Here is a 10,993-nt window from a genome sequence, read left to right on the forward strand (position 1 = left end):
TGCCGGCTTTTTAATAATTGTGCTTATTATTATTATTATTATTATTATTATTATTATTATTATTATTATTATTATTATTATTATTATTATTAAATGTTAAGCACCTACCAAACAAGAGAATCCTCAGCCGGCAACCTACCTTTGGACAAGGACCTGCTTCAGTCTCGTTCAGCACACGTAGGCTCCCGGCTGACGATTCTAGTGTTCGATGACTCTTGGATCACCACAAATGCGAGAGCTGTATTTAGTTTTTCGCCAGATAAAGTGTTGGTTACATCATGGGTGGCAGTTGACAACTCCCTCCCCCCCCCCTCCCCTCTTTTTTTTTTCCTACATCCAAAATTTTTAAGTGATCCCCCTGAATTCCACGTAGTGTTTGAATTTGCTACACAAAGCGAACAAAATGGCACCGCAACTGTTCGTGTTGTATATTGTGTTTGTTTGCACTGGCTCAATGTGCCTCGAACCTGCCAGGCAGTCACGTGCCAACCAGACGAGTGTCATAAACTTTTCCGCAGATTTTCGAGCAAGCGGCTACAGTTGTGGACAAGCGGCAGTTCTCGATCCTCGTCGACGCGGACCTAGGAAACGAGACCACGATCACCGTGCATTGCAAAGGCGCGGCCACCACGTTCACGGCCGAGCTACACTATCCTGGCGGCAAGACGTGCGACGATTGCCAGAGCACCGTGCCTGCAGGGACGGACTACAAGACGTTCAAGATACCAGGCGTGGCCACGGTACGCAGCTGCACTAATTACTTTGGAATAAGGACAACGAAGGTTTTGCGGTAACAAAGAAATGGCGTCGTCTGTCATCATCATCAGCCTATATTTAAGTCCACTGCAGGACGAAGGCCTCTCCCTGCGATCTCCAATTACCCCTCCCTTGCGCTAGCTGATTCCAACTTGCACCTGCAAATTTCCTAACTTCATCCTCCCCCCCCCTCCCCCCTCCCTAGTTTTCTGCCGTCCTCGACTGCACTTCCTTTCTTTTGGCACCCATTCTGTAACTCTAATGGTCCACCGGTTATCCATCCTACGCATTACGTGGCCTGCCCAGCTATATTTTTTTCCCTCCTAATGTCAACTAGAATATCGGCTATCCCTGTTTTCTCTGTGATCCACACCGCTCTCTTCCTGTCCCTGAAGGTTAGGCCTAACATTTCTCGTTCCATCGCTCTTTGCGTGGTTGCCTTGTTCTCGAGCTTCTTTGTTAACCTCCAAGTTTCTGCCCCATATGTTAGCACCGGTAGAATGCAATGATTGTACACTTTTCTTTTCAACGACAGTGGTAAGCTCCCAGTCAGGATTTGGTAATGCCTGCCGTATGCACTCGGACTCAATTTTATTCTTCTGTAAATTTGTAACATATACCATAAGAAGCCAACAAACAATGACACCAAGGACAGTACAAGGGAAATTATCTGCAGTTCTTCATTGAATTAATAAAATTTTAAATAAGTGGAAATGAACGGGGATGAAAACAACTGGCCGCATGTTGGGTTACGAACCCACGTCCTCGCATTATGCGTGCGATGCTTCTTACGAGCCGCGGATAATTTCCTCTATGCTGCCTTTGGTGTCATTGTTTGTTGGCTTCTTATGATAAGAATAATAAAAATTGGGTCCCGCGGTTTCCTTTCTTCTCGTTCATATATATTCTTTTTTTTTCTCAGTTATAGCATGTCACCACAATCTGGCCCAAAACGCTTATCGTAGCGCAAACATAATTGCACTCTTCGAAGCGACGGCTCTGGCCTAGCACCAAATCTGGTATAATTTCTTAGTAACTCGTAATGATCGTAAGAAGCAAATGAGGATGTAGGCGATAGCTGTTGTAGCATTCTCATCTCACATAAATACAAAAAGTGAATGATTGTTTCAAAGCGTGAACTCTCACGTCGTACTTACTCTAAGGTATAATAAGCGTATACGCAAAGCTCTTTGGGGCCTCAGACATCTGGACTCCATGTTTTAAAGCATTCTAATAATGACCTTGCAGTCTGCCAACAACATTCCCCGCCGCTGTGACTCGGCGACTACGGCTTTGTGGTGCTGGACATGAGGTCGCTGGTTCGACACACTGCCGCATTCCCGTATAGGGCGGAATTATGTGCATCATGCGTTACGTGCTCTCTAAGGAAGCACTCCTGATAAGACTCAATCTGGAGCCCTCTATTCCAATGTTTTTCATATACCGTGTTCCTTTTTGACGTTAAAGCTCGTCGAACAATGATATATATTGACAGTAACGCGCACAAAGTACCATGAAACGAGCGATGGGACGAAACATTACGCTATATAGGCGTAACATTAAGATGCAGGATAACAAAGGCGCAAATAACTGAGCGAACTGTGGTAGGTGATATTCTTTGAGAGACCAAAAGGGAGAAATGTAGTTGGGCAAGACATGTAATGCGTATAGCAGGTAACCGGTGGTCGATTGTAACGACAGAATCGGAGCCAAGGCAATGGAAGTGCGGACGAGTACGCTAGATAATTGTGCGATGAAGTACAAAAAAAAAAAAGCAATGTGAGCATAGGATGCAACGTCATGTACGGGGTAACTAGGTTTGCCAACTCCGGAGTGGACGATGTCGGGAAGGGGGGGGGGGGGGTACAAGAGGGGAAGGAAAATGTCTGGCGACGACCGACCCCGTCAGTGCCAGGAGCCGCCGGTCTGTACGTGCAAAAAAAGTTGTATTTCTTTAGTCCGACCGTGCCGTGATTTACAACCACAAATGTGCAGTATTGTTGCTTGACTAACACGGCTGCCAATACGGATGGCGCTTGTGTGAACGGTTAGGGCCTGCAGCAGAACTAGAACCACGGCACGAACGAAACCGCCTTTATGTTTAGGACAATGCAAGAGAACACAATATAGAATAATGCGCAAACGAGCTGTCAGGCATTGTAGAAAGAAAATCTAGTCTATGTATTGTTATCCAGTTTATCCGGCACATTTGGCCGTCCCGATAGGGTCAAGTCGGGACACGGGACATTTAGTCAACAGTCGGGAATGTCCGGCTAAAATTCAAACGGTTGTCAACTGGAGATCGCCGGGAGGTCAATTCATCTTGGCAGTGGTAATGAATTGGGCTGCTGCCGCTGAAAAAGCACCGAAGTAAAATAAATAAGAAAAATATATTCATATCGATTAGTGCAGGACACTCCTGAGCTGGAAATAGGCCGGGTTAAAGAAGAGCAATAACTCGAAAGCGTGGAACGCGTGGCGAAACCCACTTGACGGCTGTCCAAGAATAATGGTCTTCCAAGACTGCACTCTCGGTGATTTTTGTTGCTCCACATTGAGATTCTTGCGTGCAATGACCTTTATCATCATATCTGCTCAGTATACTTCCTGAATTATTTGCTATATACATGTCCTAAAAGCATACATCTACTTGCATTCTATCTACGCTTCTTAAGGTAGCTTAGTGGCTATGACGCTCTGCATGTGAGCACGAGGTCGCGGGTGGGATTCCCGGCGGCGGGAATTACTACGGAGTCTCCTCTGCGGCGGTTCTCATAGTCCGAGGGTTGCATTTGAGGCGTTAAAATCGGTCGGTCAATCGGTCGGTCAATTGGTCGGTCAATCGGTCAGTCAATCGGTCAGTCAATCGGTTGGTCAATCGGTCGGTCGGTGAATCGGTCGGTCGGTGAATGAATCTTTAAAATATATTTTGCCCCCATACCAAGCAACTCGTGGCCCCCATAAAATGCTTTGTCGGTCAATTGGTCGGTCAATTGGTCGGTCAATTGGTCGGTCAATTGGTCGGTCAATTGGTCGGTCAATTGGTCGGTCAATTGGTCGGTCAATTGGTCGGTCAATTGGTCGGTCAATTGGTCGGTCAATTGGTCGGTCAATCGGTCGGTCAATCGGTCGGTCGGTGAATGAATCTTTAAAGTATATTTTGCCCCCATACCAAGCAACTCGTGGCCCCCATAAAATGCTTTGTCGGTCAATTGGTCGGTCAATTGGTCGGTCAATTGGTCGGTCAATTGGTCGGTCAATTGGTCGGTCAATTGGTCGGTCAATCGGTCGGTCAATCGGTCGGTCGGTGAATGAATCTTTAAAATATATTTTGCCCCCATACCAAGCAACTCCTGGCCCCCGTAAAATGCTTTGCTGTTTCACTTGAGAGCAGGAACAGAAACAAAGTTCATCATAACCAACATAATCTAATCTGTTGGATATGTATTAGTTGTGGATATGTATTGGCGGTGAATATGTATGGACATGTCTGTGTGCTTGTACTGCCAGCCGGGCGCCTGGACACTGGTGGTGTCCTGCAACCTGGGTGCGTGCGACGTCCACGTCAGAGCCACGTCGCTGGCCCGAGATCCGGACCAGGAGCCCGTGCTGGCGCGCGCATTCCTCAAGCGCACCGAAGTGACCAGCGCGGCAGAGGCCGCCATCTACGCCGAGGTCACCAAGGGCGTGCACGTTGTATTGTACGCCAAGGTCACGGCTACCGTTGTCCAACCGCGGGGACAGATCGAAATGGAGCTCTTCGACAACGGTCTCGGTGCGTGTGTTTCAGAGCAACCGGTTCTGTTTACTGAACCTGCAGAGCTTCATCATCATCATCATCATCATCATCATCATCATCATCATCATCATCATCATCATCATCATCATCATCACCAGTCTATATAGTTATGTCTAAAGCAGGACGAAGACCTCTCCCTGCGATCTCCAATTACCGCTGTCTTGCGCTAGCTGATTCTAACTTGCGCCTGCAAATTTCCCAACTTCATCACCCACCTAGTTTTCTGTCGTCCTCGACTGCGCTTCCCTTCTCTGGGCACCCATTCTGCAACTCTAATAGTCCATGCAGTGGCACACCGAAGGGGAGGGGGGGGGAGGATTCGTGGGTTTTAGCCCCCCCCCCCCCCCCCCTTCAGGCCACGACCGTTTGGTAAGAGCTTCATTCAACGGATGACCGCCTGCACTGCTCTGAAGGCCGGCTTCTTGGCCCTATCAAGCTCTTTTAAGACATTGAGTAAAACGCTGAAGAATTAAACATCATTATCATTCTTGGTGTCATTATTATCATAATTATTAGACATTTTATTTGCTGTTGAATTCCTCTGGCTGAAGCAAGGGGACTGCCCCCCCCTCTGGCAGAGATCAGCCAACGACTGTCAAAACGCTGGCAGCAAGCATACGCCGCAACGGGCGAAGGTACGTGCGATGGGAAGCAGGTGGCCTTGCCCCCCCCCCCCCCCCTTCCTTCTGGCAGAGATCCTAGGTGCGCTACTGAGTCCATCGGTTATCTACCCTACCCATTACATGGCCTGCCCAGCTCCATTTCTTTCTCTTAATGTAAACTAGAATGCCCGCTATGCCCGTTTGCTCTCTGATCCAAACCGCTCTCTTCGTGTCTCTTAACGTTACGCCTAACATTTTTCGTTCCGTCGCTCTCTGTGCGGTCATTCACCTGTTCTCGAGCTTCTTTGTAGAGCTTAAACGGACCGAAATTCAACCGAGTTTATATTAGGATTCATGGCACTACAAGCCAGGTGGTGTGCAGCCAACACCACCTGGCCCCGACTGCCATAGAATCTAATGGGGGTGCTCCCGAGTAAGCAGGGGTGATTTCGACGTCACCGTTTTCGTCACGCCAGCCTTGGCAATGGAAATTTTGTTCCAGGTAGCATGACGTCATGGATCGGAGTGAACTAGCATCGTGGTGTCGGTGCAGCCCGCTGAGCAGCGGCTGTGCTGCAGTCGAAAATCGAGCCTTTGTTTCCTCCGCTGAGAAAACATGTGTGTTCATGTGTGTTTTCATGTGTGTGCACAAAGTAGTCACCGCTTCTGAATCCATTCGCAATGCATATACGTTTCGTCTTTTTAGTTGAACATACAAGCGTAGGAGTCAATGTGTGTTCAATGTGTGTTAAATGTGTTTTCGTGTGAAGCTTGGTTTTGTTCATTATGCCTTAAGTGCACCCAGGTATACTAAGTTCCGTTCAGAGTGGTTGCTCAATACTTAAAAAAATTTTTTTCCCTGATTATTTATGAAAAGTAACTGTTTTCGGCTATAAGGAATAGTAATTATATTTAGCTTTTTACAGGCATTGTCTGTATCGTACAGGTCATTGTTTACTTTACATCAATTTAATACATACTATTTAAGATGAATTTATGTCCTGAAGTGGACATAACTATAGGCTGATCATGATGATTTAAGCTGATAACTGTGGGCTCAGTTTTCAGTGTCTCACAGCCCAATTTCTAGAATGCTTACAAAATGTGACATATCTGATTGCCACCATATTGTCTTTTTTATTTTTAAAGTCATAAATCATGAATTACAGGCAAAGCTAGGAGGCGTTGGCATTTAACATTACTTTCCATGCACTTTATCAAATGTGCGTTAATAGTATGTAATTGTAAGGAGAAAGAGAAGAGAGGAGTCAGGGAGGGCTGAAACACCACGCACACTGCATCGGGTGCCGGTAAGCTGGGTGACGTCACTGACCTTAGTTGCTCCAAAGCACCACACATGGACAGCGCCTTATAACTTTCGCAAATTTCAAAGCGCCTACGTGACACAAAAGCCCTACGGATGAGCCATCCAACAGAACTTGTCGTTAGCGGTGTGGCATCAAAACTTGAAAAAAAAAAAAAAAAAAAAAAAGGAAACTGCAAACGACGTGCATGCTCAGCATTTCCAAAAAAAAAAAAAAATATAGCGTCCTTTCCTGCAGGCGCCGATGTGACGGCCAACGACGGTATCTACAGCGCGTACTTCACACAGTTCGAAGGCACCGGTCGATACTCCGTGTCGGCTCGCGTCATTGGTGGCAATGACTCCGTCATCGTCAAGGGGCGCCAGGCCTCGGGAGCACTGCCCGCGTCACAGCCGTCAGGTATGTATGGGCATGTATGTATGGGGCATGAGACCACAAAGCTTTGCCTTTCCTTTCACTGTTTCCGTGTGTGCCATACGACTTGGCACCATACGACTGTATCACTGTCTGCCATACGACTTGGTGTCATACGACTCTATCCCTGTGTGCCACACGACTTCCGTGCGCTATACACTGACGTCGTGTGTGCCATGTCGAGCGAGACTGTGCTCCTTAGTCAAGTATGACTTGTCGCCACGGAGTGCACGCGCACACTATGACTGTTCGGGCGCGTAGGACTCGCGCTTCCTTGAACAGTCGCTTTGTATTGTATTATCGAACCTTGTCTGCTATCTCCCGAGGAGGTCAACATGACAGGCGGAGCGTTTTCTTGCTTTGTCACACTAACTGGTCCTCTCACTTCCTAACTTCCTATCCCTTGTGAAATCTGAGTGCTTTATCGGGAACGGTCGTTCCTGATAGTTGGACAGCGTGTCGTTGAGGGCACTTTGGTTAGAGCCTACTCCATTCTGTACATATTGCGCGGAATATTATTACTAATCATATGGACATGTATAAACACCACATGGGCACAAGTATAAATAGGAGCAGGATAGAAGTTGACACACGCTTAAAACGAATACACAAACAAGGAAAGAAAGGAAAAAGAAAAAGAGAAAGAAGGCACACCACGAGGCATCCCATTAGACAAGTAGTATGAACACTACTTGTAGTAGTGTAGCAGGCCATGTAATGCGTAGGATGGATAACCGGTGGACCATTAGGGTTACAGAGTGGATACCAAGAGAAGGGAAGCGCAGTCGAGGTCTGCAGAAAACCAGATGGGATGATGAAGTTGGGAAATTTGCAGGCGCAAGTTGGAATACGCTAGCGCAAGACACGGGTAATTGGAGATCGCAGGGAAAGGCCTTCGTCCTGCAGTAGACATAAAATATAGGCTGATGATGATGATGATGAACACTACAGACGAGATTCGATTCCGGTAGTTTACAAGAATTTCGGCACAGCTTTGTGAGCCTCGTATCCAGTTGAAGCATGTATTAAGGGCGATTAGAGAAAGGCTAAGCTGCTGCAACTTCTTCAGCAGCACAGAGTGACATCTGCTGAAAGTTGGGCATTTCAAAAGTGCGGATGGACTCCCCATGGAAAGAAAACACAAGAAAAAAAAACACAAAAAAAAAAAACACCGATATGCCCCGTGACGACCATATTCAACGATTCCATATGAACATCTACAAAACGCATTCGCTAATTGTATGTACAGCGTCAGGATTGGCTGACATTTATCTATTGCATAAAATTCTAGCGTAAGATCCTTTCGCGAATGCGCGCCCTGATATGTCAGCGGCTTTACTTTCGTTTTGTCATCGCCGTGTAGCGCCGCCTACTGGCGGAGCGCCGCAGCCGGCTGACGCCGATGTCAGTGGAATTCCTCTCGGCGATTTCGTGTTCGTGGACGAGGACATCGAGCAGGCCGAACCTCGTGTCCTGCTCAGCGAGAAGGCGCCCGAGTTCGTTCGCTACGCCGAAGGAGGCTCGTTCCGGCTCGCCAACGAGATTGATCAGGCTAGTCTACCGCCTGGTTCCATTCAAGATCTGAAGGTTGAAGACACCTTCGTGGATGACAACGGTACGCACGTGGTCGTCTTGTCCTGGACCTGTCCCGGAGGCCACATGGATTCCGGGAACGGTAAGGAGCCCCTCACAGAATGGCTATATATGCCTGCTATATTTGCCTGCGTGCATGACTGGATCTTTTCTCGGGCTGCGTAATCTATTAACCTGCCGTCTCCTTTCAACCCAAGAAAAAATGGTAGAGTGATTGATATCCCCGCATTCACGACTCCGTTTTGAGTGGTGAGATTTAGTGGCCTGGGCTAGAGCATTGATTCAGGCTTACGCGTCTTGTTTAATAAGAATGCACCGAGGTTTATGCCGAAAATTGATAGCGCGAAGTATCGTTCGAATCAATGGTGGTAAGCTATGCTTTATCTTTGCCCCTAACAATAAAAACAATATTTTTTATCAATATTCTACAACGCCCGTTACAATACAGTGCACATATTGTACTTTTAATGCCAGGAGCACGAAGGCGAGTATTTCAATAACGTGTCCCCAGCTGGTCGATGCAAGCGCATAGAACCGAAGATGCTCTGAGGTCTTAGAAGCCACGATATTGGCGTATTTCGACATATAAAGTTAAGCACGATTATGCTCTGGATGATGGGTGGAAAAGGGATAAACCTAGCTGTTTTGCATATCGAATGCTGCGGCTGTACGATATGTATAGCTTGGCTCAGCATCCTGTTTCGAACAGTGCATCGAGCACCGACTAAACAGCCAAAAGTATCTGTTCTTCTTGCTTCCCCGCAGCCTCGAGAGTCGAGCTTAAGGGAAGCACATCCCTGACCGAGCTCGTCAGGGACTTCGACTCGGCGCTGGAGGTCCGGGACGAGATGGCGGGGGGCGGGAACGTAACGTCGGGAGCCGTCGGCTCCAGGCAGCGACTGCGGTTCTTTGTCCCCAACGAGCTGCTGTCAGTCGCGCGGAACCAGTCACTCCGGGATTTCTACTTCGCGGCGAAGGTGTGGAACGATAAGGGTCTCCACTCGTCGCTGTCGAACGTCGCAGCGGTGACGTTCGAGCGACCCCCGCCGTTGGAGGCAACGTCCGCGAAAGGAACGCCCTGGTGGATCATCGTCGTGAGCGTCCTGGCCACGGTGCTCGTCGTCGGCATGGTGGCAGCGGTGGCGGTCAAGATCGTCGATCGGCGAAACAAGATCAGAGGCATCACTTTCGTTGTGACGTAGCGTGATCGCCGGGCATATCGCGTTTATTTATTGATTTAAGAAGTGCCCTATATAAATGTCCTGCGTGCAACGTTAACTGAACAAGAGCTGAGGCATCGCTTTTGTTGTGACGTCGCGTGGTCGCCGGGCTTATTGCGTTTATTTATTTGATTCAAAGTGTCCTATAAATGTCCTGCGTGGAACATTGGCTGCAGGGACTCCGGAACGTTTTTCGGAGTGGGGGGAGGAGGGGGGGGGGGGGGCAAGTACTGTCATCTTTGTATGTTGTGTTCATTATTTATGTTTTTTATCAATATTTGTCAACTCTTCTTTACTTAAATTGCATTTTATTGTTTTAAAATTGGTGTGGTTTAGCTTTGGTTAACCCTGGTGGATAGCGAAAGCTTCACTGCCCTGGCTAGGCCCATTGTCGAGCTGTGGCCAGGGTGTGGTTTTGCAATGATATACACACATGTTTGCAATGAATACAGTGTTTATTCATCATTTTTTATGCCTATGAAGACACTGCAGTGATCAGTAAAGTATTAAGACTTGGCTGCAACTCGCAGCCGGGCCCAACTCTAGTCGGGCAACGGCGGCAATGTCTCCTTTCAGGGCTCCCTAAAGGCCTAAATATAGTCCGACGTAGCGTGAAGGCGCGCACACGTTATGTCACGTTGGCGAGAACAACAGCGGCTATAGTTCGACCGATGGTTCGACGTACTGGCACCGCCAACGTAACCGAATGCGCTCCGACGCGCCCGGTGTCTGATGACGCTCGCCCGCGCGCCGATGGACTATAAACGCGCCTTAATGCTCTCTTGTGGTTTGACTCGTTCAAATACATCATGACATACTTCGGACACCGCCTCACGCGGGTGCCCGCGCCCTGCTCAGCATCGACCTCCACAAGGCCTTCGATACGGTGCAACACGCGGCTATTGCCTCGAACGTTGCCGCCATACATCCGGGCGAGCGCACGTACAGTTACGTATGTGAATTCCTTTCAAACCGAACGGTAGAGCTCTCACTGGCCGGCGGCCTCACGTCCGCACGAATGAACCTCGGGGACAGAGGCACCCCTCAAGGGGCAGTCCTCTCCCCATTTCTTTTCAATCTGGTCATGAGTACACTTCCTGCCTCACTCGACGAGATCCCCGGCTTACGCCACACCATCTATGCCGACGATATTACACTGTGGACGGCCACGGGCTCGGATGGCCAGATTGAAGAGACCCTTCAACGTGCCGCCGACGCCGTCGTTCACCACGCAACGCAGGCAGGCCTCAAATGTTCGGAGAGCAAATCTGAACTCTTGCTGCT

The 10,993-nt window shown here is 48.4% G+C and overlaps 1 protein-coding gene across 1 annotated transcript in view; it reads left to right on the forward strand.

Annotated features, from left to right (window-relative positions):
* Positions 1–10,156, forward strand: part of LOC119430909 (calcium-activated chloride channel regulator 1) — a 31,680-nt gene extending 21,524 nt beyond the window's left edge. The window contains exons 10-14 of the mRNA XM_049657487.1: positions 519–740; positions 4,267–4,531; positions 6,720–6,881; positions 8,260–8,571; positions 9,255–10,156. Coding sequence (XP_049513444.1) covers positions 519–740; positions 4,267–4,531; positions 6,720–6,881; positions 8,260–8,571; positions 9,255–9,691 — 1,398 coding nt within the window. The 3' untranslated portion in view covers positions 9,692–10,156. The remainder of the gene's footprint in view (positions 1–518; positions 741–4,266; positions 4,532–6,719; positions 6,882–8,259; positions 8,572–9,254) is intronic.
* The last annotated feature ends 837 nt before the right edge of the window (positions 10,157–10,993 follow it).

Source organism: Dermacentor silvarum, chromosome 10, assembly GCF_013339745.2.
Source record: "Dermacentor silvarum isolate Dsil-2018 chromosome 10, BIME_Dsil_1.4, whole genome shotgun sequence".
In the NCBI taxonomy this organism is placed as follows: domain Eukaryota; kingdom Metazoa; phylum Arthropoda; class Arachnida; order Ixodida; family Ixodidae; genus Dermacentor; species Dermacentor silvarum.